We start from the raw sequence: 27,693 nt of genomic DNA on the forward strand, positions 1-27,693 counted from the left end.
TAATAATAATAATAATAATAATAATACAGAGGTTAATTTTGCCATCTCTGCCATCACTTCTTCCATCCATTCTCCCTTTGTGGGAATTGGCATGCGAGCAGTGGTGCCATAACATGGTGGGGATAGGACTGTTCACCATGCCTGGGCTATATCCCCTAAGAATTCTGTAGCTCCAGAGCCAAGAAGTTTCCAAGCCTTGTGGGTGCAATCCTCCTCCTTTTCATCCATGTGTTAGGAATAAAATAAATTCCACTAGAAAGGTGCTGGAAAAAGAAAACAAGTTTTATTGAAGCGTTTGCAAAAGCGGGTGGACCCTTCTCCTTGCAAGCAAAGGGCCACACCCGGATTAGTTCAGCATAAACCTTCATACCTGTTCCGTAGAATACGGCACATCCTTCTTTTCCAGACCCAGTTGGAAGGTCCAGTCTGTTCACATGCTTGCCGACTGCCTAGTAAAACTATTAGACACAGCAGCTGTACAATTAATAATTCTCCTTTATTTTATCGTTATCTTTCCCTTTTCACCTTTGTGACATTCAGCCAACTCAGCTCACAATAGGAGTCTGTTTGTCTAAGCTGGATGATACAAATGTTTCAACCATGTTCCCTTGCCTATCTATTCAATGAAACTAACCTGGAATTAAGGAGAAACTTCGGGACAGTGAGACAATTAACCAGTGGAACACGTTCTGTTCTGTTCTGTTCTGTTTTCTATTCTATTCTATTGCATTCCAATCTGTTTTGTGTTCTGTTCTGTTCTCTATTCTATTCTATTCTATTCTATTCTATTCTATTCTATTCTATTCTATTCTATTCTATTCTATTCCAATCTGTTTTCTATTCTATTCTGTTCTATTCTGTTGTTCTATTCTGTTCTGTTCCGTTCTCTATTCTATTCTACTCTACTCTGCATTCTATTCTATTCTATTCTATTCTATTCTATTCTATTCTATTCTATTCTATTCTATTCTATTCTATTCTATTCTATTCTATTCTATTCTATTCTATTCTATTCTATTCTATTCTATTCCAGTATTCTATTTTATTCTGTTCTGTTCTATTCTAGTGCCTGCTTCAAACCAAATGTTGTGTCTGTCATCACTTTAGCAAGGTTAAATATGGCTGCACTTTGGCTATATGATTATACCTTAAATACTGGCTCTAAATAGTTTTTTATAAAATATAAGCTAATCTATATTATGAAAAATTCTAACACATACATTTATTATGTACCTCACACACGTGTGTGTACATAATAAATGTACATGTTAAAATGTTTCATAACATAGATTAGCTTATATGTGTGAGGTGATACATTTTTAGCAGAAACATTGATAGCTTAATAGTCATATGCCGATTCAGGATTTTAAAAGCTTGGCATGCGTGCCAAGTATTATGATGCTGGTTACCTTGATCACTTGGTATTCATACAAGCCTCAAGCTGCTTTCAGACCTTTCCTCCCCCGCCGGTAAAGAAAGTTGCTCCAAATCATACACAAAAATATGGCAGGCATCGTGGCTCATGTCCATGATAGGTTGTGAGACAAAGGCAGGTCAAGAGGTAGCCATGAACAATAGCCCACCTCCCACGCTTAAATCAGAGCCTTTGAAAATCTTCACAGAGCCTTTGAAAATCTGGATGGCTTAAAAGGTCCGACCACTCAGAGCTAAGATCAGCCTGTGTTTTGCTGACGAAGGTTTCAAGTCCTCGAAAAGGAAGAATGAGATTGCTTTAAAACAGGTGAAAAGAAATGACCTCTGGCTATCTTCTTTTGGAGCGCTGTGCAAAGAGGACATTCAGTGTGGGCAGGGTATGATAGCTTTAAAAAAATGATAATAATAATAATAATGTCATATCTCTCCTGGAGGATTTTTTTTTTCTTTAGAAGAACTTCTAGAGATCCCCTTGGTAGATGCAGGGGTGTTTTGCAAGGCGAGGCTGGTGGCTGTGGCTGCCTGATCAAATCCACATCCTTTAAAAAAAATCAAAATCCTCCCCCTTTTAATAAAAAAAAATGAGCAGGGGGGCTTTTGATTGCACAGTTGAAACTGTCAGCTTTACTTTTTTCACTCGGGCCCCATGGGTGCCCCAAGGTAGAACAAGAAGTTATTAGAGCTTTGCAAATTGCTTCAAAAGCAATTTATAAGAAGTGTTGGGGGCCTTGTGTGAGTCCCCAACACCTCTCTGCTATTCATTAAGGTATCCTAACACTGAAGGCTTTTGCAAAAGCCTGAAACAAAAATGCCACTGTTTTAAAGAATTCATGATAAAGCAGTCGCCCGGCTCTCTTTTGTCCAACTTGAGTAGTTTTAACGAGTAGTGCAAAATCCAAATCAACTAAAAATGGTTGAGGCCACTGAAACCAGAACTTTGTATCTCCCTCAACACCTGAAACTGTAAAAGAGGGAGCAGGGAGGAGGAGGAGGAAGAGGAGGAGGAGAAGAAGAAGAAGAAGAAGAAGAAGAGGAGGAGGAGGAGGAGGAGGAGGAGGAGAAGAGGAGGAGGAGGAGAAGAAGAAGAAGAAGAAGAAGAAGAAGAAGAAGAGGAGGAGGAGGAGGAGGAGGAGAGGAGGAAGAAGAAGAAGACGAAGAGGAAGAGGAAGAGGAGGAGGAGGAGAAGAAGAAGAAGAGGAGGAGGAGGAGGAGGAGGAGAAGAAGAAGAAGAAGAAGAAGAAGAAGAGGAGGAGGAGGAGGAGGAGGAGAAGAGGAAGAAGAAGAAGACGAAGAGGAAGAGGAGGAGGAGAAGAAGAAGAAGAAGAAGAGGAGGAGGAGGAGGAGGAGGAGGAGAAGAGGAGGAGGAGGAGAAGGAGGAGGAGGAGGAGGAGGAGGAGGAGAAGAAGAAGAAGAAGAAGAAGAAGAAGAAGAAGAAGAGGAGGAGGAGGAGGAGGAGGAGGAGGAGAGGAGGAAGAAGAAGAAGACGAAGAGGAAGAGGAGGAGGAGGAGGAGAAGAAGAAGAAGAAGAAGAGGAGGAGGAGGAGGAGGAGGAGAAGAGGAGAAGGAGAAGAAGAAGAAGAAGAAGAAGAAGAAGAAGAAGAAGAAGAAGAAGAGGAGGAGGAGGAGGAGGAGGAGGAGAGGAAGAAGAAGAAGACGAAGAGGAAGAGGAGGAGGAGGAGGAGGAGAAGAAGAAGAAGAAGAAGAAGAAGAAGAAGAAGAAGAAGAAGAAGAGGAGGAGGAGGAGGAGGAGGAGGAGAGGGAGAGGAGGAGGAGGAGAAGAAGAAGAAGAGGAGGAGGAGGAGAAGAAGAAGAAGAAGAAGAGGAGGAGGAGGAGAAGAAGAAGAAGAAGAGGAGGAGGAGGAGGAGGAGGAGGAGGAGGAGCCAAGTTCAAAGCAGTTACTTTTCATTGTAAAAGATACTATAAGTTGCAGCTCAGCAATATTTTGGAGGGCCATATTGGTATTTCCCCAGGTTGCCCCCTTCCTCCTTCCTCTCAAGAGTAGCCCAATGTGTCTACTGCCCACCACCCAATTAACACTGCATGGAAGCCCTGAAGTGGGAACTCTCTGAACCATACTGCTTTCCTGATTAAATGAATCTCAGCTTTCAGCATTAGGTTTGGGGAATGAAGAATGAGAAATGTTGCAATCTTACTTTTCAGAGGAAATTTCCCAAACTGAAGTGCACATTTCCGATCACATTTTCTGAATTTTAGATTAAGGGCAGGCAGCTCAAACCTTTTGTAGTAATTTGTGAAGATTAGCAGAAGCTTGCAAGTAAAATGGAGAATAAGATAAAGATCATGCAACCAGAGAATCTTAAAGCCATACAGTGGGGCCATTTTAGCCTATTAAGTCCAATTACCTAACATTGTCCAATTACACTGTGCAGAACTCCAAATATAAGTATTAATATCTACTGGCTATCTATTCCATATACACAGTTTACAATCAACTATTATCCCCGTATTTTTAGAAATTGGCAAAGTGGATTATACACCATCATTTCCTCCTCTAATGAAAAGAGTAGATTCTTCCTTTATTCTTTAGGGGACTTAGTACAGCAATTATAATCTATTCACAGAACAATTATTAGAAAAAGCAACACTCTTTTGTCATCCATTATTGGTCTGTTCGACCCCGATGTTGACTTTTCGGTAAAGAAAAGACGAGACAATTACATAACATTTCCCTGTTCGTTCTACGTTTTAATCTGGTGATTTCAGAAAAAAATATATTTTCCAGTAGCTTTGGAGCCCAAGGGATAACAGAGTATTTGGTAAGTGCAAAGGTTAGTGACAGGCTAACTGAAATCCCATTAGCCTGAGAGGTCCAGGTCCAGTCCGTGTTTATTGGAATGCATAAGAAATTGAATTTCCAAAATGTAGCAGGCTAGCCTTCTTTGGCCCTCTGCCCAGAATTGACAGCTAATGGCTGAAGTAAATGATTAACCACTTGAAAAATACCGTGAAGCCGTGCGTGCCACGTTGTGTTGATTATTGGCCATAATTTCCGGTGCGCAGTTGGGACAAATTGCTGGTTTTGGTTTGGGACCTGATGGCCTAAGCGGCTTCTTTCCTCAAAATAACCAGTTAACGAGGTTAAGGTCAGCAGAAAGATGCATTTCTGAGATCCATTTATTAGCAGAGGTCATTCTCCCCCCCATTGATTGGTTGGCTGGATTGATTTATAACTCTATTTTCCGCCAGAAATCAAAAGTGCTTATGAAGAAATCTTCCTTTGTTTTATTGTCAAAACAATGCCCATGAGATTAGATTGGGCTGTGTGATGATTTGAGGCTTCTAACAGTTGAGAGCTGAGCATTGAGATTATTAATGTATACATAGAAAAAATGTTACTTATTATAACATTATATGCTATATATATAATATATATAATGTTATATAATATATATACACAGACACATATATGCATACACATACATATATGTGTACGTGTATATTGTGTAGTGGGTTCCGGACCACATGGAAGACACCAGACAGATGAGTACAGCAAACAGCTCTTTATTGTGCGTAGGAACTGTACTGAACAAAGGGGGTTACCTGTACCCCTTATATACCTTTCCACGTACACTCTTGACCAATCCGTTCATCTAAATCTCCCGCCAAAAGCTAACCAGCCAATCCGGTTATGGTACAGCGCCACCTGGTGGTATTTGCTGAGCTGCTGCTTAGACCCCATACATAACAGTGTACATGTGTGCATAAAAGGTAAAGGTAAAGGTTCCCCTGCACATGCGTGCTAGTCGTTTCCAACTCTAGGGGATGGTGCTCATCTCCGTTTCAAAGCCGAAGAGCCAGCGCTTGTCCGAGGATGTCTCCGTGGTCGTGTGGCCGGCATGACTAGAGGCTAAAGGCGCACAGAACGCTGTTACCTTCCCACCGTAGTGGTCCCTATTTTTCTACTTGCATTTTTACGTGCTTTTGAACTGCTAGGTTGGCAGAAGCTGGGACGAGTAACAGGCGCTCACTCTGTTACGTGGCACTTGGGATTCGACCCGCCAAACTGCCGACCTTCTGATCGACAAGCTCAGTGTCCTAACCCACTGAGCCACTGCGTCCGTGTGCCATGTGTGTGTGTATATATATATATATATATATATATATATATATATATATATATATATATATATGTTTGTTTTCTGAGGTATATATATATATATATATACACACACCCCCTTCATGGATTACTGCCTTGTCGTGGCGAAGGGGCTTGCGTAATTCAATGAAGCTATGAGCTATGCCGTGCAGGGCCACCCAAGACGGAAAGGTCATAGCAGAGAGTTCTGACAAAACGTGATCCACTGGAGAAGGAAATGGCAAACCACTCCAGTATCTTTGCCATGAAAACCCTATGGACAGTACCAAAAGGCAAAACGATATGACGCTGGAAGATGAGCCCCTCAGGTCGGAAGGCGTCCAATATGCTACTGGGGAAGAGCAGAGGGCTAGTACTAGTAGCGCCAGAAAGAATGAAGCGACTGGGCCAAAGCCGAAAGGACGCTCAGCTGTGGATATGTCTGGTGGTGAAAGGAAAGTCCGATGCTGTAAAGATTTTTTCTCCATAGGAACCTGGAATGTAAGATCCATGAATCAAGGCAAGCTGGACGTGGTCAAACAAGAGATGACAAGACTGAACATCGACATCTTAGGTATCAGCGAACTAAAATGGACAGGAATGGGTGAATTTAATTCAGATGACCATCAGGTATACTACTGCGGGCAAGAATCCCTCAGAAGAAATGGAGTAGCCTTCATAGTCAATAAAAGAGTAGGAAAAGCAATACTGGGATACAATCCTCAAAATGACAGAATGATTTCAGTTCGAATCCAAGGCAAACCATTCAATATCACAGTAGTCCAAGTCTATGCCCCAACCACCGGTGCTGAAGAGGATGAAATTGACCGGTTCTATGAAGCCCTACAGCACCTTATAGAACTAACACCCAGAAATGATGTCCTTATCATCATGGGGGATTGGAATGCTAAAGTAGGAAGCCAAAAGATAACCGGAATAACAGGCAAGTTTGGCCTTGGAGTACAAAATGAAGCAGGGCACAGGCTGATAGAATTTTGTCAAGAGAATACGATGGTCATAGCAAACACTCTTTTCCAACAACCCAAGAGACGGCTCTACACATGGACATCACCAGACGGTCAACACAGAAATCAGATTGACTATATGCTCTGCAGCCAAAGATGGAGAAGCTCTATACAGTCAGTAAAAACAAGACCAGGAGCTGACTGTGGCTCAGACCATGAGCTTCTTGTTGCAAAGTTTAGGCTTAAACTGAAGAAAGTAGGGAAAAGCACCAGGCCAGTCAGGTATGAATTAAATCATATCCCCGTTGAATATACAGTAGAGGTGACAAATAGATTTAAGGAATTAGATCTGATAGACAGGGTGCCTGAAGAACTATGGACAGAGGTTCGCAACATTGTACAAGAGGTAGCAACTAAAACCATCCCAAAGAAAAAGAAATGCAAGAAAGCAAAATGGCTGTCTGAGGAAGCTTTGCAAATAGCTGAGGAAAGGAGGGAAGCAAAAGGCAAGGGAGAAAAAGAAAGATATGCCCAATTGAATGCAGAATTCCAGAGAATAGCTAGAAGAGATAAGAATGCCTTCTTAAATGAACAGTGCAAAGAAATAGAAGAAAACAATAGAATAGGGAGGACCAGAGATCTTTTCAAGAAAATTGGAGAAATGAAGGGAACGTTCAATGCAAAAATGGGCATGATAAAGGACCAAAATGGCAGGGACCTAACAGAGGCAGAAGAGATTAAGAAGAGATGGCAAAATTACACAGAAGAACTATACAAGAATGAGCTTAACGTCCCTGATAATCACAATGAGGTGGTCACTGACCTCGAGCCAGACATCCTAGAATGTGAAGTGAAGTGGGCCTTAGAAAAGCTGAGCAACAACAAAGCTAGTGGAGGTGACAGTATTCCAGCTGAGCTATTCAAAATCTTAAAAGACGATGCAGTAAAAATACTGCACTCAATTTGCCAGCAAATTTGGAAAACTCAACAGTGGCCACAGGATTGGAAAAGATCAGTTTACATTCCAATTCCAAAGAAAGGCAGTGCCAAAGAATGTTCAAACTATCGCACCATTGCACTCATTTCTCATGCTAGTAAAGTTATGCTTAAAATCCTACAAGCTAGACTCCAGCAGTATGTGGATCGAGAACTACCAGAAGTACAGGCAGGATTTCGAAGAGGCAGAGGAACTAGAGATCAAATTGCCAACATACGCTGGATCATGGAGAAAGCTAGGGAGTTCCAGAAAAACATCTACTTCTGCTTCATTGACTATGCTAAAGCCTTTGATTGTGTGGATCATAACAAACTGTGGCAAGTTCTTAAAGAGATGGGAGTACCAGAACATCTTATTTGTCTCTTGAGAAACCTATATGCGGGCCAAGAAGCAACAGTGAGAACTGGACATGGAACCACTGATTGGTTCCAAATTGGGAAAGGTGTCCGGCAAGGCTGTATACTGTCGCCTTGCCTATTTAACTTATATGCAGAGCACATCATGAGAAAGGCAGGGCTAGAGGAGTCAAAAATTGGAATTAAGATTGCTGGAAGAAATATCAACAACCTAAGATATGCAGATGATACCACTCTAATGGCAGAAAGTGAAGAGGAACTGAAGAGTCTCTTGTTGCGAGTGAAGAAGGAGAGTGCAAAAGTTGGGTTGAAACTAAACATTAAGAAAACCAAGATCATGGCATCCGGCCCTCTCAATTCCTGGCAAATAGATGGGGAAGAAATGGAGGTAGTGACAGATTTTATTTTCCTGGGCTCCAAGATCACTGCAGATGGGGACTGTAGTCAAGAAATTAAAAGACGCTTGCTCCTGGGGAGGAAAGCCATGGCAAATCTAGACAGCACACTAAAAAGCAGAGACATCACCCTGTCAACAAAAGTGCATATAGTCAAGGCTATGGTCTTCCCAGTTGCAATGTATGGCAGTGAAAGTTGGACCATAAGAAAGGCTGAGCGCCAAAGAATTGAGGCCTTTGAACTGTGGTGCTGGAGAAGACTCCTGCGAGTCCCTTGGACTGCAAGGCGATCAAACCGGTCAGTCCTAGAGGAGATCAACCCTGACTGCTCTTTAGAAGGCCAGATCCTGAAGCTAAAACTCAAATACTTTGGCCACCTAATGAGGAGAAAGGACTCACTGGAGAAGAGCCTAATGCTGGGAAAGATTGAGGGCAATAGAAGAAGGGGACGACAGAGAATGAGGTGGCTGGATGGAGTCACTGAAGCAGTAGGCGTGAGCTTAAATGGACTCCAGAAGATGGTAGAGGACAGGAAAGCCTGGAGGAACATTGTCCATAGGGTCGCGATGGGTCGGACACGACTTCGCAACTAACAACAACAACATATACACACACACACACATAGAATTGTCTTGTGTTATAATTAATTAATATTAATTTATATGTTATAATTAAATAACAACATAAAATGCATGTGATTAAAAGATATAGAATTATAGGTTCTACAACTGAACTGGCTTCTGAAAATCCAAAAAAATGAAAAACAGAAGGAGGTTTAATGTTCAATTGAAACAATTATTAAAAAAAAATATTTGAACCTAAGTGCATATAATAAATCATCAACATACCGAGCACTAAATAATCATCACCTGCTCTTCCCTGGGTAAAAATAATAATTTTTCAGGCTAATACAGAGCAATTAGTCAATTTGTGGGGAAGTTAATGCAGGGGTCCTCGGTGCTCTTTGAACCTGGCTGTTTTCTGGCAGACGTTACATTACCCAAACTAGGCAACGTCATCAGTGCTAGCCAGAACTTATGCAGCTTCTTGGATGAGAAGCGAGGCACCGTCTTCCCGAAGGGGGGAAAAAAAAGTCCAGTTGCCTTTTGAAAAAGCACCTTTAAGATAAGCATAACCTGGAATGACAGAGAATCTCCATACTGTAGACAGCTAGCACCGATAATGTTATCTAGTTTGGGTAATGAAACAACCAAGCTCAGAGAGCACCAAGGACCCTTCATTGCAGCCTTGAGCTACAAATATCCTCCTTTAAAGTTAATGCAGTCAATTAAATAAGAGAAAGACAAAAAGGATGTTGGGGAAAAGGCAGGAGAAACAGGGGCTATCAAAAAGAGCTCTCTTGAATGGACCTGCACAAAATTCAGCCACAGATTGAGAAACAGAAACATAACAGTATGAAGATCCAGCAGATATGAAAGATTTAAGGCTGTTTATTACAGTAGGGACGCGGTGGCTCAGTGGGTTAGGACACTGAGCTTGTTGATCCGAAGGTTGGCAGTTTGGCGGGTCGAATCCCGAGTGCCGCGTAACAGAGTGAGCGCCTGTTACTCGTCCCAGCTTCTGCCAACCTAGCAGTTCGAAAGCACGTAAAAATGCAAGTAGAAGAATAGGGACCACTACAGTGGGAAGGTAACTGTGTTCCGTGCGCCTTTGGCGTCTAGTCATGCCGGCCACATGACCACGGAGACGTCCACGGACAAGCGCTGGCTCTTCGGCTTTGAAACGGAGATGAGCACCGGCCCCTAGAGTCGGAAATGACTAGCAAGCATGTGTGGGGGAACCTTTACCTTTACCTTATTACAGTACAGAATACAGAATAATAGAGTTGGAAGGGACCTTAGAGGTCTTCTAGTCCAACCCCTCTGCTCAGGCAGGAAACCCTATACGGTTTCAGACGAATGGCTGTCCAATCTCTTCTTAAAAACTTCCTGTGTTGGAGCATTCACCACCTCTGGAGGCAGTACACTACAGTCAACAAAGCAGGAGATTTATACTTGTAACTTCAAAGCTTTCTGCTGCGGGGGAAAAAAAGGCTAAAGAACTAAAAAATTTCAGGGAGAGAGTTTTGCATAAGGACAATTTAATTTGGGAACGATAGACAGTTATGTTAGGGACAAATCTTGACAGAACAGATATTTCACAGGATGGTATAAAATCACTTGCCTTGGCCAGGGGATGGACTAGAAGACCTCCAAGGTCCCTTCCAGCGCTATGATTCTACGATCAACTGCTTTGTTTCTAAATCAGATCAGGATTTTTTGTTTTGGTTGGGTCTACTTGACCTGTCAATAAATGAGACCAAAGTGAGTCCTTCTCACTGGCACAAAAGAAAATGGTTTTCCTTTCAGCTGGAAGACATAGGTAAAGGATAAAGGTTCCCCCACACATGTGTGCTAGTCGTTTCTGACTCTAGGGCCCGGTGCTCATCTCCATTTCAAAGCCGAAGAGCCAGCGCTTGTCCAAGGACATCTCCGTGGTCATGTGGCCGGCATGACTAGACGCCAAAGGCGCACGGAACGCTGTTACCTTCCCACCGTAGTGGTCCCTATTTTTCTACTTGCATTTTTACGTGCTTTCAAACTGCTAGGTTGGCAGAAGCTGGGACGAGTAACAGGTGCGTACACATTAAGCAAAAGTAAGCGCTCTAAGTACATATCACCACCAAAGGGTATATCACCATATAAACCACATCTGCAATCTGCTTCTTGAACATCATCAGGGTGAAAGACAGCTCAGTCTCTTCTTGTCCCTTTTATTCTACAAATCACTTACATTTATGAACAGAGGCAATAAGAAATTGGGTAGCTAATTTTTGAATCTAGGAGGGGGAGAAAGCAAGAATCACCTTACTGTCCTTAGCAGCTCTGTATAGGAAGGAAGGAAGGAAGGAAGGAAGGAAGGAAGGAAGGAAGGAAGGAAGGAAGGAAGGAAGGAAGGAAGGAAGGAAGGAAGGAGGGATGGGGGAGTCAGGGGAGGGAAGGAAGAGAAGGAAGGGAGGGAGGGAAGGAGAGGGGATTGGAGTGGAGGAAGGGAAAGAAAAGGAAGGAAGGAAGGAGAGAAGGAAGGGAGGGAGGAAAGGAGAGGGGATTGGAGTAGAGGGAGGGAGGGAAGGAAGGAAGGAAAGAAGGAAGGAAGGACCATAATCTACTGTATCTATAGAAGATATATTTCTTGTGACCTAAATATTACTAGCTTCAGGTGTAACAACCTGGGAAAAATAGTAGAGAAGGAAACAGGGAAAAAATTAAACAAAATAAAACCAAGCCAAATTAGGAAAAGATACAGACGTTTTGCCAGGTGACTGAATTGTTTTGTGTCTTTTCCCCCGGCATGAGTAAAAGATGACAAAATATGTTGATAATCAGTTCTGACTTCTTTAAAATTTAATTTAACTCTTCAATTAAAAAGCTCAAAATGCAATAATTGAAGCAGTGTATGGATGTGATGGAAGCTAAGTTGGGTTATAAAGACTAATTGCTTTGGGCTACTACTTTTTGCTCCTTTGTTGTTAACCCCAGTGGGAATAGCATGATGGGTAGGGTAAGGTAAAGGTAAAGGTGCACGTGCATGCTAGTCGTTTCCGACTCTGGGGGCCGGTGCTCATCTCCGTTTCAAAGCCGAAGAGCCAGCGCTTGTCCGAGGACGTCTCCGTGGTCATGTGGCCGGCATGACTAGACGCCAAAGGCGCACGGAACGCTGTTACCTTCCCACCGTAGTGGTCCCTATTTTTCTACTTGCATTTTTATGTGCTTTCGAACTGCTAGGTTGGCAGAAGCTGGGACAAGTAACAGGCACTCACTCTGTTACGCGGCACTCGGGATTCGACCCGCCAAACTGCTGACCTTCTGATCGACAAGCTCAGCGTCCTAACCCACTGAGCCACCGCGTCTCTGATGGGTAGGGAGATATCCATAAAACGTAAAGTTCCACATTTCATTAAGTAGTCTTCATTGCATTGCCAGGAGTAACAGATCTGCAAGATTTTTTTTAAAACCACACTGTCATTTTCAGTTATTAAATCCAATCTATTTTTATGCAGCTTTTGTGAAGCTTTATGGAGTTAATAACTCATGACATTTTAAAATATTTTTTTTATTTTGTTTTGCGGGCACATTAATTTCGTTCCTGCAAAGAAACTTCGTTTGCCTATATGGGCTAATAGGATTACTTTACGCTAAAAAATGAAAAGCACGTGCCCTAAATTCATAAATTCTCACCATGAAGAATTCAGATCCTCCTCCAGCAGCCTGGAGCCTGAGCAGGGAAAGTCTAAATGGAAGTGAGAGAGAAATTCTGTCTGGCAAAATGAGCTGAGCTGGAAATCACAAAACAATTGTGCAACTGTTTCAATAATTAACATTCCCTTTGATGTTCAAAGTACTCATTAAAAATTTGGCATGGCAATTTCCATAGTCTGCACCTTAGGTAGCCAGTTTTGCTATAAGACAACTAGGAATGCAGTACAGAGGTTTGTTGTTGTTGTTGTTGTTGTTAGCTGCGAAGTCGTGTCCGACCCATCGCGACCCCGTGGACAATGTTCCTCCAGGCCTTCCTGTCCTCTACCATCTTCTGGAGTCCATTTAAGCTCAGGCCTACTGCTTCAGTGACTCCATCCAGCCACCTCGTTCTCTGTCGTCCCCTTCTTCTCTTGCCCTCAATCTTTCCCAGCATTAGGCTCTTCTCCAGTGAGTCCTTCCTTCTCATTAGGTGGCCAAAGTATTTGAGTTTCAACTTCAGGATCTGGCCTTCTAAAGAGCAGTCAGGGTTGATCTCCTCTAGGACTGACCGGTTTGATCGCCTTGCAGTCCAAGGGACTCGCAGGAGTCTTCTCCAGCACCATAGTTCAAAGGCCTCAATTCTTTGGCGCTCAGCCTTTTTTATGGTCCAACTTTCACTGCCATACATCGCAACTGGGAAGACCATAGCCTTTTGTTGACAGGGTGATGTCTCTGCTTTTTAGTATGCTGTCTAGATTTGCCATGGGTTTCCTCCCGAGGAGCAAGCGTCTTTTAATTTCTTGGTTACAGTCCCCATCTAAAATCCCAATTCCCCTTTCATTTTGAGGCTAGAAATTCATCAAGGCTCTAGAAATGGTATATTTGTTTGAAATGGTATACGGTTTCCTGCCTGAGCAGGAAATGCTCAGATGACCTCCAAGGTCCCTTCCAACATTATTATTATTATTATTATTATTATTATTATTATTATTATTATTATTATTGTTATTGTTATTGTTATTGTTATTGTTATTGTTGTTGTTGTTGTTGTTGTTGTTGTTGTTGTTGTTGTTCTTGTTCTTGTTCTTGTTCTTGTTCTTGTTCTTGTTGTTCTTCTTGTTCTTCTTGTTCTTCTTGTTCTTGTTGTTCTTGTTCTTCTTCTTCTTCTTCTTCTTCTTCTTCTTCTTCTTCTTCTTCTTCTTCTTGTTCTTGTTCTTGTTTCATTTCATTTCATTTCATTTATTGGATTTCTATACCGCCCTTCTCCCTAGGGACTCAGGGCGGTTCACAGGGCATATATAAATAGGTATACAAAAATTAAAAGAAAATTAAACCGTGCCCAATTAAAATACAGCAATAGTAAAATAATAAAACCAATTAAAAAAACCCATATTCCCCTTCAGGCCAGACCAGCTAACTCAAACAAGTGGGTCTTCAACCCGCGACGGAAGGATCGGAGGTCCGATGCCATCCGGAGCTCAACCGGCAGTTGGTTCCATAGTGCCGGGGCACCCACAGAGAAGGCCCTCCCCCTGGGGGCCACCAGTCGACATTCCCTGACTGGAGGCACCCTGAGGAGGCCCTCTCTGTGGGCACGCACAGGGCGGAGGGGAGTTGACGCCGGCAGCAGGTGGTCCTCGAGGTATCCCGGACCCATGCCATGTAAGGACTTAAAGATCATAACCAAGACCTTGAACCTCACCCAGAAGACAACTGGTAACCAATGCAGCTCGTGGAGCAAAGGTGTAACATGGGAGTACCGGGAAACTCCCAAGAGAACTCTCGTGGCCGCATTCTGTACCAGTTGGAGCCTCCGAGTGGTCTTCAAGGGAAGCCCCATGTAGAGAGCATTACAATAGTCTAGGCAAGAGGTCACAAGCGCATGAGTGACCGTAGACAGGGCATCCCGGTCCAGATAGGGCCGCAACTGGCGCACCAGGCGAACCTGGGCGAAAGCCCCCCTAGTCACGGCTACTATATGGTCTTCCAGGGTAAGTCGTGAGTCTAGGAGGACTCCCAAGTTGCGAGCCCTATCCACGGGGGGTAAGAGCTCACCCCCCATAGAAAGCGGTGGAACATTTTGAATGTCCCGGGATGCCGGAATGCACAGCCACTCAGTCTTGTCAGGGTTGAGTTGAAGTCTGTTCCTCCCCATCCAGACCCGAACCGCCTCCAGGCAACGAGACATCACAGCGAGGGCATCACTGGGGTGGTTTGGGGTCGAAATGAAAAGTTGGGTATCATCGGCATATTGATGATACCCAACTCCAAAACCACGAATGATCTCACCCAGCGGTTTCATGTAGATGTTGAACAGGAGAGGCGAGAGAACTGACCCCTGAGGAACTCCACAAACGAGAGACCTAGGGGCCGATCTCTGCCCCCCTGCCAACACCGACTGCGAGCGACCCAGGAGATAGGAGGAGAACCACTGAAGAACTGTGCCTCCCACTCCCAATCCCCTGAGACGCCGCAGCAAGATACCATGGTCGATGGTATCGAAAGCCGCTGAGAGGTCTAATAGGACTAGGACAGAGGAATATCCCCTATCCCGAGCCCTCCAGAGATCATTCACCAGAGCGACCAATGCCGTCTCCGTGCTGTACCCGGGCCTGAAACCCGATTGGTAGGGGTCCAAATAATCCGCTTCATCCAGGACCAGAGGAAGCTGATGTGCCACCACACTCTCAACAACCTTCGCAAGAAAGCGAAGGTTGGAGACTGGACGAAAGTTGTTCAATACAGCTGGGTCCAAGGCAGGCTTCTTGAGGAGAGGTCTCACCACTGCCTCCTTCAAGACGGTGGGGAAATAACCCTCACTCAAAGAAGCAGATATGACCGCCTGGAGCCAGCCTCGTGTCCTCTCCCTAGCTGCATAAACCAGCCAGGAAGGGCACGGATCCAATAAACATGTGGTGGAGCTCAGCCTCCCCATAATCCTGTCCACTTCATCAGGGGTCACAGAATCAAACTCCTCCCAGATAACATTGACAACATTGTTCTTGTTCTTGTTGTTCTTGTTGTTCTTGTTCTTGTTCTTGTTCTTTTTCTTCTTGTTTTTCAACCTTGGCAACTTTGAGATAGGTGGACTTCAGCTCCCAAAATTATTTTAATGTTTTCTTTCAATCTCCTTACCCATGATATCTGAAAGAAAATTTTCTTGTTTCAATTTTAAATCCATTTTTAATATCTTCTGAATCGGACCATATATCAGAGCAGATGCCAAAAAAGGCAACACAAACCTAGGTTGCATTAACTGAGGGATAGAATCAAGATCATGTGAAGTGTTAGTACCACACTTGGAATACTGCATCCAGTTTGGGTCACCATGATATCAAAAAGATGTTGAGACTCTGGAAAGAGTGCAGAGAAGAGCAACAAAGATGATTAGAGGGGCTGGAGGCTAAAACCTAGAAAGAACTGTTACAGGAATTGGGTATGTCTAGTCTAGTGAAGAGAAGGACTAAGGATGACATGATAGTTATTGGGTTCCAATAACTAAGGGGCTGCCAAAGCACCAGAAGGCAGGACAAGAAGCAATGGATGGAAACTAATCAAGGAGAGAAGCAACCTAGAAATAGGGAGAAACTGCCTAACACTGAGAACAATTAACCAGTGGAACTGCTCGCCTCCAGAAGTTACACACAGGTTAACAGTTTCAAAAATGAAATGACATAACCACAATATGTGCACAAACATTCATGGGGGTTTTTTTGCCTTGTTTTGGGTGTGGTTCAGATGCTCCATCACTGGAGGCTTTTAAGAGGAGACTGGGCACCCACTTGTCTGAAATGGTATAGGGTCTCCTGTTTGAGCTGGGAGTTGGACTAGAAGACCTCCAAGGTCCCTTCCAACTCTGCTATTCTGTTATACCTGATCTGATACTTTTTGGCAGTCCACCAAACATGATAAAAATTTGCCTTCACATTGATTCTATCCCCAGCTCTTATTGGATATTCCTTATAAATCTTTGACTTGAGAAATTGTGCACGATACTCTTGATTATGCATCAGTTCATCAAATTGCCCCTAAACTCTGTGAGATCAGCATGCATCAGCTATTATAAAATCTCTCTGATACTATTGTGAACAGGTTCACTTATGGCCCTTTGCCTGCTCACTGACTAAATGAACGGGAGAAAGTTAGAAGCCCTCACTGCTACCACCACTTTAGGGCAGGTGTAGTTGTGTCCCTGAGTTGCTGTATACAGTCAGGAACCTATTGAACACAGTGATGTGCAAAACCCATGGGAAGGTAGAAAAAAAATGAGCACGTATTTCCTGTGTGCATTTATTGAATGTGGGAATGGGCTCATCTGAACAATCCTGAAACAAGGGTGAGAACATTCAGTATGGCTGGGTGTCCCTGAGCTGCTGTATACATTCAGGAACCTATTGAACACAGTGATGTGTAAAACTCATGGGAAGTTAGAATAAATGGGCACACGCCATCCATTTTCTGTGCATTTACTGAACACGTGAACGGGCAAGCAAGGCAAAAAACCCAAGAACGTTTCTCCACGTGTTGCGGTTATCTCACTTCTTTTTTTGAAACAGTTATCTGTCTGTAACTCCAGAAGTAAGCAAACTCTTCACAAAGTCAAGAATCCGTGACATTCAGGGTAGTGTGTTAAGATTCCTTCTCTTCCATGATCCTGCAGAAAAGCACTCTCCACGTCTACACTTCACAGGGATCTTACAATAATAATAATAATAATAATAATAATAATAATAATAATAATAATAATAATAATAATAATAATAATAAGAAGAAGAAGAAGAAGAAGAAGAAGAAGAAGAAGAAGAAGAAGAAGAAGAAGAAGAAGAAGAAGAAGAAGAAGAAGAAGAAGAAGAAGAAGAAGAAGAAGAAGAAGAAGAAGAAGAAGAAGAAGAAGATGGAAGGGACCTTGGAGTTCATCTAGTCCAACCCCCTGCTCAGGCAGGAAACCCTATACCATTTCAGACAAATGGCTGTCCAGTTTCTTCTTAAAAACTTCCAGTGTTGGAGCATTCACTGCTTCTGGAGGCAGGTTGTTCCACCGGTTAATTGTTCTAACTGTCAGGAAGTTTCTCCTTAGTTCTAGGTTGCTTCTCTCTTGGGTTAGTTTCCATCCGTTGCTTCTTGTCCTGCCTTCAGGTGCTTTGGAGAATAGCTTGACTCCCTCTTCTTTGGGGCAGCCCCTGAGATATTGGAACACTGCTATCCTGTCACCCCTCACCCTTCTCTTCGTTAAACTACACATACCCAATTCCAGCAACCGTTCCTTATATGTTTTAGCCTCTAGTCCCCTGATCATCTTTGTTGCTCTTCTCTGTACTCTTTCTAGAGTCTCGACATCTTTTTTACACCGTGGTGACCAAAACTGGATGCAGTATTCCAGGTGTGGCCTTACCAAGGCATTATAAAGTGGTATTAGTACTTCACGTGATCTTGATTCTATCCCTCTGTTAATGCAACCTAGCACTGTGTTGGCTTTTTTGGCAGCTGCAGCACACGGCTGGCTCATATTGAAGTGATTTTCACTGGGGGCCCCAAAGCGTAGTCACCAAGAATCCTCCAATGGCTGTTTCTTTGTTCGCTTTCAGTTGCAGAGTTAAAGCAATTCTCCAGCTCCTGTTGGGATTGCTTTACAGTATTCTGTTTTCATGATTATTCATGGCAACTGGTCAAGTTCCTTGGCACAGCCCAAAAGTAATTCTTTTCCCAGGCACAAAATCTCACAGTGTCACTTTAGCAAGATTTATTGGGACAAAAAAAAGAATGTAGCTTACAAGAAGCCCAGCAACGTCCCACTTAAAAGTGATATAGGTGGTCCTCAGCTGGAGCCCAACATTCATGTTGCTAAGTGAGACGTTTGCTAAGGCAGTTTTGCTCCATTTTACGACCTTCCTTGCCAAAGTAGTTAAATGAATCACTGCAGTTGTTAAGTTAGTAGCATGGTTGTTTTAAGTGGATCTGGATTCCCCATTGACTTTGCTTGTCAAAAGGTTGCAAAGGGGGGATCAGGTGACCCCAGTACACCGCAACCGTCATAAATGCATGCCAGTTGCCAAATATCTGAATTCTGATCGTGTGACCACAGGGATGCTGCAATGGTCATGAAGTGTGAAAAATGGTCATAAGTCACTCTTTTAAGAGCCATTGTAACTTTGAACGGTCAGTAAACGATCTGTTGTAAGTCACGGGCTACCTCTGGAGTTTATTTGAATGTTTAGCGACATTTAAAGTTATGACATAGCTGGAAAAAGGGAGATTTCACTCACTTCCAAAGCTCTGATGGCTGCCCTCCCCAGCAGACATAGGATCACACCTCAGGCACTCAGCAGCACAACCACATTTATGCCCATTTGCAGAACCTCGCGATCACACGACTACATGTCGTGACAGTTTTGCTGAAAGCCACAACGTAATTCCAATTTTCGCAAAACTGCCATAGCGAATAATCAGTCTGCTTAATGATCATGGCATTCATTTAATGACTGCTGTGTTAGTTTGATGATTGCCATATTCACTTAATAACCACTGCAAAAAAGGTCATAACGTCGAGTCACTCAACTGATTTAAGACCATCACGACATACAGTCAGAATAGACAGGTCCAGAGGTGGGATTCAGCTGGTTCGTACCACTTTGGCAGAACCGGTAGCTAATTTTTTGTTGCCCAGACCCAGAATGGACTTCCGGAAGTGGCACCCACACAGAGAACCGGTTGTTCACCTATTTGAATCCCACCACTGGACAGGTTCATTACGGTGGTTATGTTGAGGACCATCTGTATCCCTGTTCCCAAGACTTTCTGAATTTCTAACTGTCTTCTGGTGTTCCAGTGGACTGTCCAGGTTTTCGCCATTATCACCGAAGCCTGCAGCTGATGTCCAGCCTCTGGATCAATCTAGGACCGAAGACCCATGAACCTTTATTTCTACCGTATTTTTAAATTTGAAAAAGCATAATTGCTTCCTTTGCTGAACTATTAATATCCAACTTTTGCTCCCGCAGCATTTATGAACAGTGGCTCCGAAGACACAAACCCCAACTTCAGGTCTACCCCGAGGCCAACGCGCCTATTGGACACAACCGGGGATATTTCATGGTCCCGTTCATTCCTCTCTATAGGAATGGGGAATTCTTCATTTCATCCAAAGAGCTGGGCTACGACTATGAATATCTCTTGGAGCCAGGTAATCGGATCCGTCGCTTTAAGAAAGACCAGTGGAGGCAGCACAGTGTGCATTTTTGTGCCAGTCCTTATTTTTGATTCGCCAAAGAGTGGTGACTCATCAAAGAGTTATTACGCCCTTGCTCAGCGGGATCCTCAGAAATAAGATCCCATGGAGAAGCATAGTACAGGTAGTCAACTCGCAACAGTTCGCTTAGGGACCGTTCAAAGTTCTCTTTTTAAAAAAGGGACTTACAACTGATGCCATGTGTCTGAGTGTTGATCACGTGACCGCGGGGATGCTGCAGCGGTCGCAAGGGTGAAAAACAGCCATCAGGCACCTTTTTCCAGTGCTGTGGTAGCTTTGAACAGTTACTAAACGAACTGTTGGGAGTTGAGGACCGCCTATATACAGTATGTGCGCATTCTGCTTGCTTGCTTTGCACTTCAGAGGTGATAAATGCAAGCCCAGAGCTACACCTCTAAGCCTGTTTTCCTGATCCTCCTGCAAAACCTCACACAACGTGCTGTATTTTAGCTTTGGCAGAAAATGCATTCTAGAGCCCAGAGACGAGTTACCAAGGGTGACAGGAATGTTGCAGCCACAAATAACGTTTAAATCTCTTTTCCTTCCACCCTCTCTCGTTACCACCCCATCAAACACCAGTAGGCATTCTGCCAGGCTGATCCTCTGCGCAATGCTTTTTCAGGAAACCATTTGGTCTTCTGTCTTGGGAGGATGGAGGAAGACAGTTGCATTATTTTTAGCAAATAGGCCAGGTGCTAATCAATCCCACACTGGCCCTCTGCTACCCTCCACCTTCACCATCCCAGACTTTAGCTAAATGCAGTCTGTTTCTTTTCTTTTTTTTTAAAGTAAAGTTTCCCTGAAGTAGAAATATTTTTTCTGTTTGCTAACCACTCATTTTCCCTTTATGCCGTTGGTGCCAATTCTTCTAATTTTATCTTTAAATTAGCTCGAGAACCAACTGTAAGCCCATTGCTGCCTTGTTCCAGCTCCCAAACCATGTTTTCTGTAGGCTCCTAATTGCCGGGTTTAAATAATCCGACATATTGTGGTTTGTCCAGAGACGATAACAATTTGGGAAGATAGAAAGGAATTGAAGTTATTGAACTTAATTTCAATAACTGGAGGAGTAGGACAGGAAGAACCTGGGGGTGAAATCGAGAGAGGAATCAGCCTAGAATCATTATGTTCCCACAAAGGGTCGAAGTCCCACCCCTCTTGAGTACTGTTAAGTCTTATCTAGCTTCTAGTGCTTGACCATTAGTTGACTAGATTCTTATGTATAGGTAGGAGAAATAAGTCAGCTTAGCTGGAACTTAATAGGTGATCCTGAGGTGACAATAACACCAAAGCAAAATGCACATACGAGAATAACCTGGGAACTTCTGTGTAGAATTGTGTATACTCTTCAGGAACAGCCAGCTGGATTTTCCCTTTAAAAATGCAGTTTTAATCAACAACCACATGGAATACTAGAAATGAGCTCCTTCTAAAGAGCTCTTTTGGATATCTGGTCAGGTGGCTCTGAACAAAACAACAACAACCCTACCTCTATATAGTTCCAATGAAACCGTGATGATGGTTGAGGAATTGGCATTAATTAGAGTTGACGGCCCACGGGAACTGTCCTCTTGAGATATATGTGTTTAAATACCGATAATGTGTGACTGGAAACAAAATTAAAATGTCAAATTAACAGGAGTGATTAGAAGAAGAAATTTCAGCCCTAGGCAATTCTTCGGGAGGTCACCAGGAAAGGAAAATAAAAGTAATTGAAAAGTGAAATGTAGACAAGAGGAAAGAAAGTGATTTCCCCTTCGCTGCCCCTACCCTCTTATCCTGCAGATAATATGCTGTAGCTTATTACAGCTGTTATCTGCATTGACTTAATTATTAGCAGAAACAGTCAATCTTTGGAAAAGTAATTATGATTTCCTTTCAAAGCTATTGGAACAGGTAACTATCAGCAGGGGATTCAGGCCAGAAATGCATGCTGGGAGGTGATGGAGGAGACTATAGTCAGATTTAATGGGAAAAGTCTTTAATTGACAAATGACTTTATAGTAGGAATGGCAATCTTCAGATTCATGCAGTTTCCCAGACCCATTTAAAAAAAATAATCCACAGCAAATGGACCATTTCTGGCAGCTTTGTTGTTGTTGTTGTTGTTGTTGTTGTTAGTTGAGAAGTCGTGTCTGACCCATCGCGACCCCATGGACAACGTTCCTCCAGGCCTTCCTGTCCTCTACCATCTTTTGGAGTCCATTTAGGCTCACGCCTACTGCTTCAGTGACTCCATCCAGCCACCTCGTTCTCTGTCGTCCCCTTCTTCTCTTGCCCTCAACCTTTTCCAGCACGAGGCTCTTCTCCAGTGAGTCCTTCCTTCTCATTAGGAGGCCAAAGTATTTGAGTTTTAGCTTCAGGATCTGGCCTTCTAAAGAGCAGTCAGGGTTGATCTCCTCTAGGACTGACCGGTTTGATCGCCTTGCAGTCCAAGGGACTCGCAGGAGTCTTCTCCGTCACCATAGTTCAAAAGCCTCCATTCTTTGGCGCTCAGCCTTTTTTATGGTCCAGCTTTCACTGCCATACATTGCAACTGGGAAGACCATAGCCTTGACTATACGCACTTTTGTTGACAGGGTGATATCTCTGCTTTTTAGTGTGCTGTCTAGATTTTCTAAAAAAAAAGTATATACTCTAAAGTACATCAAGACTGTGACAGGTTGAATACCCTTACTTTGAGTAAGAACCCTTTTAATTCTCCGCCTGCCAAAGGAAAAAAGTAACTTTGGGTTGTTTTTTTCCTTTTAAATTTGGTAAATTTGACTTTTTAAAATGGTTTGCCTCTTAATTTGTCTCTTTTGCTGCACATTTTTCAGGTCTGTGCTTGTTTTTGAATTTTGCCTGATAGGTGGATTTTTGAATCAGTTTTTTCCCCGATACTGAAATTTGCTTTTTTCCGTGATTCTATGAATATATACACAGTTTTCTATGTTTTTTTTCCCCATGTGTGTCTCACAGATACATTTTAGTTTAAGAACTGCAGCTGACGGTTCCAAAAGAAGTAAAAGTTATTTAGTCTGTATATGTACTATACAGACTAAAGCATTGATTCAAAGGGAATGAAATGAAAATTTTCTCTAATTTTAGATTCACATGTAGTCATTAAGGGAATTGGGTTCAATTTGGTGGCATTTTTGTCATGGTCATTAAGTGAATTACCATGGTCATAAAGCGAACAAGGCTTCCCCCATTGCCTTTGCTGGTCAGAAGCTCCTTGGGAAGGGTGTAAATGGTGATTAGATGACTCTGGAACACTGTTGTACACACTGGTTGCCAAACAACCGGATTTTGATGACATGGTCACCGGGACGCAACCGTCATAAGTGCGAAGAACAGCTGTAAGTCACCTTTTCAGCATTGTTGAAACTTCAAATGGTTGTTAAACAAATGGTCATAAGTCAAAGATTACCTGTACTTCAGCTTCCAGTAGCAATTTCCTCAGCTTCCTGTTATTACTCCCTCAGAAATTATTGCTTTCCTGAAAGCGAAGATTTTAGCTTGTGACTTGATCAAGATGGATTGGCACTGATGCAAGTCTTTCCCCATTATCTTTTATTAGACTTGATGGGCCATATGGCTAGCCTGAATTAATACCAGAGGAATATTCATTTTATATTCTGCCTTTTTACCTATGCTCATTAAGTGGCAGCATCTAACTAACAACTGTGATTGATCTCAAAGAGCTAAGAAAGTTCACATCTGGTTGTCCTTGAATAAATAGTACTTGAGTGAAAGGTGACCAGACAGAGGATCTGAGAGACAATGCTAGTTTCAAATATCCCATATGCAGGTGGTCCTCACCTTACAACAGTTTGTTTAGTGACCGTTCAAAATTACAACAGCCCTGGAAAAAGTGTACTTACGACTACTTTCACAGCATCCTCATGGTCACGTGAACGAAATTTGGAATCTCGGCAACTGGTTCATATTTACGACGGTTGCAGTGTCCCGGGGATACGTGTTTGTCTTTTTGTGACCTTCTGACAAGCAAAGTTCTTGGGGAAGACAGATTCACTTCACCACCGTGTTACTAACTGAACAACGGCAGCGATTCACTTAACAACTGTGGCAAAGAAGGTCACAAAATGAGGCAAAACTCATGTAACAATCGTCTCGCTCAGCAGCAGAAATTTTGGACTCAGTTGTCACCAGTCAAGGGCTAGACATATATAGAAAAAAGGACGCTTCCCTCATTACTGATATCGAAGTGCTTCCACGGTGAAAGGATTTGCTGGTGACATCACTGTCCATTTGGGGACTCCTTTCAAATAAGTTGCCCCCTCCCCCCGAAGTGGTACCCATTTATCTACTCACCCTCACTCACTTTTGAACCGCTGGGTCCGCAGAAGCTGGAGCATGTGACGGGAGCTCACCCTGCCCTGCGGCAGCACCAGGTCTCAAACACGGGCCTGCCGATCCTCAGCCCAGCCTTCTAACCTCGTGAGGCAGCGAGCATCTCCCCTCATTGAGCTAGATGAGTGGGGGCTTCACGGGGTCGTCCACTCATGTAGTTTTCTTGACCACAGTAAAGAAATGTTTTTGGCCACTGTTTTTTTTTTCTGGGATTTTTTTTTTAACGTTCGAATCTAGATTAGAGTCCTGGGATTTTCTGATAGGCTCATATTTTATAACTCACCAGATTTCTGGTCAATTTCTCATTCCAGGCAAGGATACCTAATGTCAGTGATGGCGAACCTTTTAGAGAGCGAGTGCCCAAACTGCAACCGAAAACCCTGAGCAGGGGGTTGGACTAGTTGACCTCCAAGATCCCTTCCAACTACTACTACTACTACTTCTTCTTCTTCTTCTTCTTCTTCTTCTTCTTCTTCTTCTTCTTCTTCTTCTTCTTCTTCTTCTTCTTTTTCTTCTTCGCTTCTTCTTCTTCTTATTATTAGTATTATTATTATTATTATCATTATTATTATTTTTTATTGAAAAGTTTTAACATACAATTTATCTTTAAGAATCCCCCCTCCCCCTCCCTTCTCCCTCCCCCCTACCTCTCCCCCCTCCCCCCTCCCCCCCGACTTCCCAGAGCTAAATACAAGGTATATATAAAAAAACAATCATAAACAACCATATACTAACAACCATAAACTCTAAAATCCATCACTCTCTAGCTTATATAGGATAAGACAAACCTTAGTAATATTAAATATATATAGAATAACTAAAATAGAAAAAGAAAAAAAGAAAGAAGACTTATTCAAATGCTACATGAAACTTCTTAACCCTATACTTGTTCTGGATAAACTCAATCCATTTTCTCCATTCCATAATATAGCGTTCTTGCGAGTGATCTTTCAAATAGGCCGAAATCTTCGCCATCTCTGCCAGGTCGGAGATCTTTAAAGTCCACTCTTCTATGGTCGGCAGTTCCTCTTTCTTCCAATACTGACCTATCAAAAGTCTTGCTGCCGTAATTAAATTTAACATCAACTTAGTGTCCACAACCGTAGCATCCGTAATTATTCCCAACAAAAAGAGTTGCGGACAAAACTTTATCCTTTGCTTAAAAATCTTCTGCATATTCCACCAAATTTTTATCCAAAAAACCTTGATCTTTTTACAAGTCCACCATACATGAAAATATGTTGCATCTTCATCTCCACATCTCCAGCATTTTGGCTGATAGTTCGGATACATACTTGCAAGCTTTTTAGGATCTAAATGCCATCTATAAAACATTTTATAAAAGTTCTCTCTTAAGTTTTGAGCTTGTGTAAATTTTACGTTCCTCACCCAAATCTTTTCCCACGTATCCATTGTGATAACTTCCTGGATGTTTTGGGCCCATTTTATCATACAATCCTTAACGAGTTCTGTTTCTGAATCAATCTCTATCAATGCAAGATATATCCGTTTAATATGTGCTGGTCCCTGATTTCTAATTTGCTTTATCAGATTTTCATCAGTCATTGTAAAACCATTTTTCTGGTCTTCTTTCCACCTGGCACGTAGCTGAGTATATTGAAACCAATTTTGAACAATCTTCTTGTCTCGCAAGAGACTATATGGCTTCAAACACCAATCATTTCTTTCCAAGCTTAGGATCTCCTTGTACGTAGTCACATCATGTTTGAAACCAGCATGTATATTTTCTATTGCATGTTTTGGAATTGCCCACAATGGTATCTTACAATCTAACTTATGTCTGTACTTCTTCCAAACTCTCAGCAATGCCTGTCTTAAAATATGCACTCTAAACACATTATCTACCTTCTTATCATACAACAAATATGCATGCCAGCCAAACAGCAAGTCATGGCCCTCAAGATTTAATAATCTCTCTTGTGTCAAATTAATCCAATCACTTATACCTGCTAACGCAGCAGCTTCATAATATAATTTAAAATTAGGCATTTTAAGACCACCTCTTTCATGAGTATCCTGCATAATCTTAAGTTTAACTCGTGGCCTTTTCCCTGCCCAAACAAATTTATTGATACCTCTCTGCCATTCCTCCAAATTAGAATCTTTCTTAAGAACCGGTATCATTTGAAATAAAAATAAAAATTTAGGCAGGACATTCATTTTTACTGCTGCTATTCGCCCCAACAAAGACAATTGCAGTTTTTCCCAACTCTCCATTTCTTTTTGGATTTTTCCCCATAATTTTTCATAGTTATTTTTATATAATTTTGTATTAGAGGGCGACAAAAACACCCCCAAATATTTAACCCTTTTGACAATCTCAAATCCAGTTAACCCTTCTAAAAGGGCCTTTTGCGATGCTGTCATGTTTTTAGCCAAAATTTTAGTTTTCTGTACATTAACTTTAAATCCAGAAACCTTCCCATATTGCATTATTATCTCCATCAGGTCCACAACAGAGTTCTCCGGCTGGGTCACTGTAACAACCAGATCGTCTGTGAACGCTCTCAATCTATAATCTTGATCTCTAATCTCTATACCCTTAATTCTTTCCGAATTTCGTATTTTTACCAATAATATCTCCAATGTTAACACAAATAACAAGGGCGATAACGGACACCCTTGCCTTGTGTATTATCATTATTATTAATCACAGGGCTGCATCAGCATTGTGGTGCCTTCGGGGGGGAGGGTCGGGGGGCGTGGCTCACTGGGTGGGCATGGCTGCAGTGGTCATGGCATGACCAGGGCCAGTCCTTCACCATCTCCAGGGCATCCGTGGGGTCGGGGCAATGCCGCTCGCTCGCTCACTTCCTGCCCTGTTGCATCCAAATGCCACGTGCTCACTGCTCTGGAGAACTCTGCTGGGGCATCTGCCGACAGATGAGAGGGCTCTGAGTGCTGCCTCTGACATGCGTGCCACAGGTTTGCCACCACTGCTTTATGTGAAATAGAAGACGTGTCCTTTTTCTTTCTTTCTTTCTTTCTTTTTTTTACAGACTCCCCCTTTCAGACTTTCCTCATCCCTTACTTGGAACAAGCTCGTCAGATCTGGCCATGGTTACTCGGAGCTGGTGTGATCGGTGCCATAATAGCGATGGCAGTCAAAGGACTTGTCAAACTGGGAACTCGAAAGAAGAAAAGAGAGACAGAAGAGAGCCAACCTTTACTCATGGAGGAGGAAAATTATCCGCACATTACGTATCAGTCACACTTATAAAACCATCCTGGTCCTAAAGCTAACTTTGTGATGATGTAGAAAATCTGTGCTGACATGTCCCAAAGGTGCTTTTTCAAAAGGCAGCTGGACTTGGTTTTCCCTTGAAGACCTTTTGCTTCTCACCCAGGAAGCTTCTTCAAATCTGGCTGAATGGTGGAGGCGGGAAGGATTTATATTCCTTGCAGTCATCTGGTTGTTAGCACTCTTTCTGAGAGTTGTTGAGGCCACTCTGTGCCCTCGGGGGTCCCCTGAGTAGTGCAAATGGTTGTGGAGTCGCCCTAGAGCTGCTGAAAGAACTGCGTTGTAAACAGGAGCTATATGGTGTCACATCCTGTTTACAACACAGTCAGAACCATTCAGTAGAACTG

General features: G+C 42.7%; 1 protein-coding gene across 1 annotated transcript in view; it reads left to right on the forward strand.

Annotated features, from left to right (window-relative positions):
* The window catches only part of TYR (tyrosinase), a gene marked incomplete at both ends in the record, with an annotated part of 63,417 nt that extends 36,092 nt beyond the window's left edge, over window positions 1-27,325 (forward strand). The window contains 2 exons of the mRNA XM_083362139.1: window positions 19,481-19,662; window positions 27,105-27,325. Coding sequence (XP_083218265.1) covers window positions 19,481-19,662; window positions 27,105-27,325 — 403 coding nt within the window. The remainder of the gene's footprint in view (window positions 1-19,480; window positions 19,663-27,104) is intronic.
* Window positions 27,326-27,693: the final 368 nt, after the last annotated feature.

Source organism: Vipera ursinii (assembly GCF_947247035.1).
Source record: "Vipera ursinii genome assembly, chromosome: 4".
NCBI classification, from domain to species: Eukaryota; Metazoa; Chordata; class Lepidosauria; order Squamata; family Viperidae; genus Vipera; species Vipera ursinii.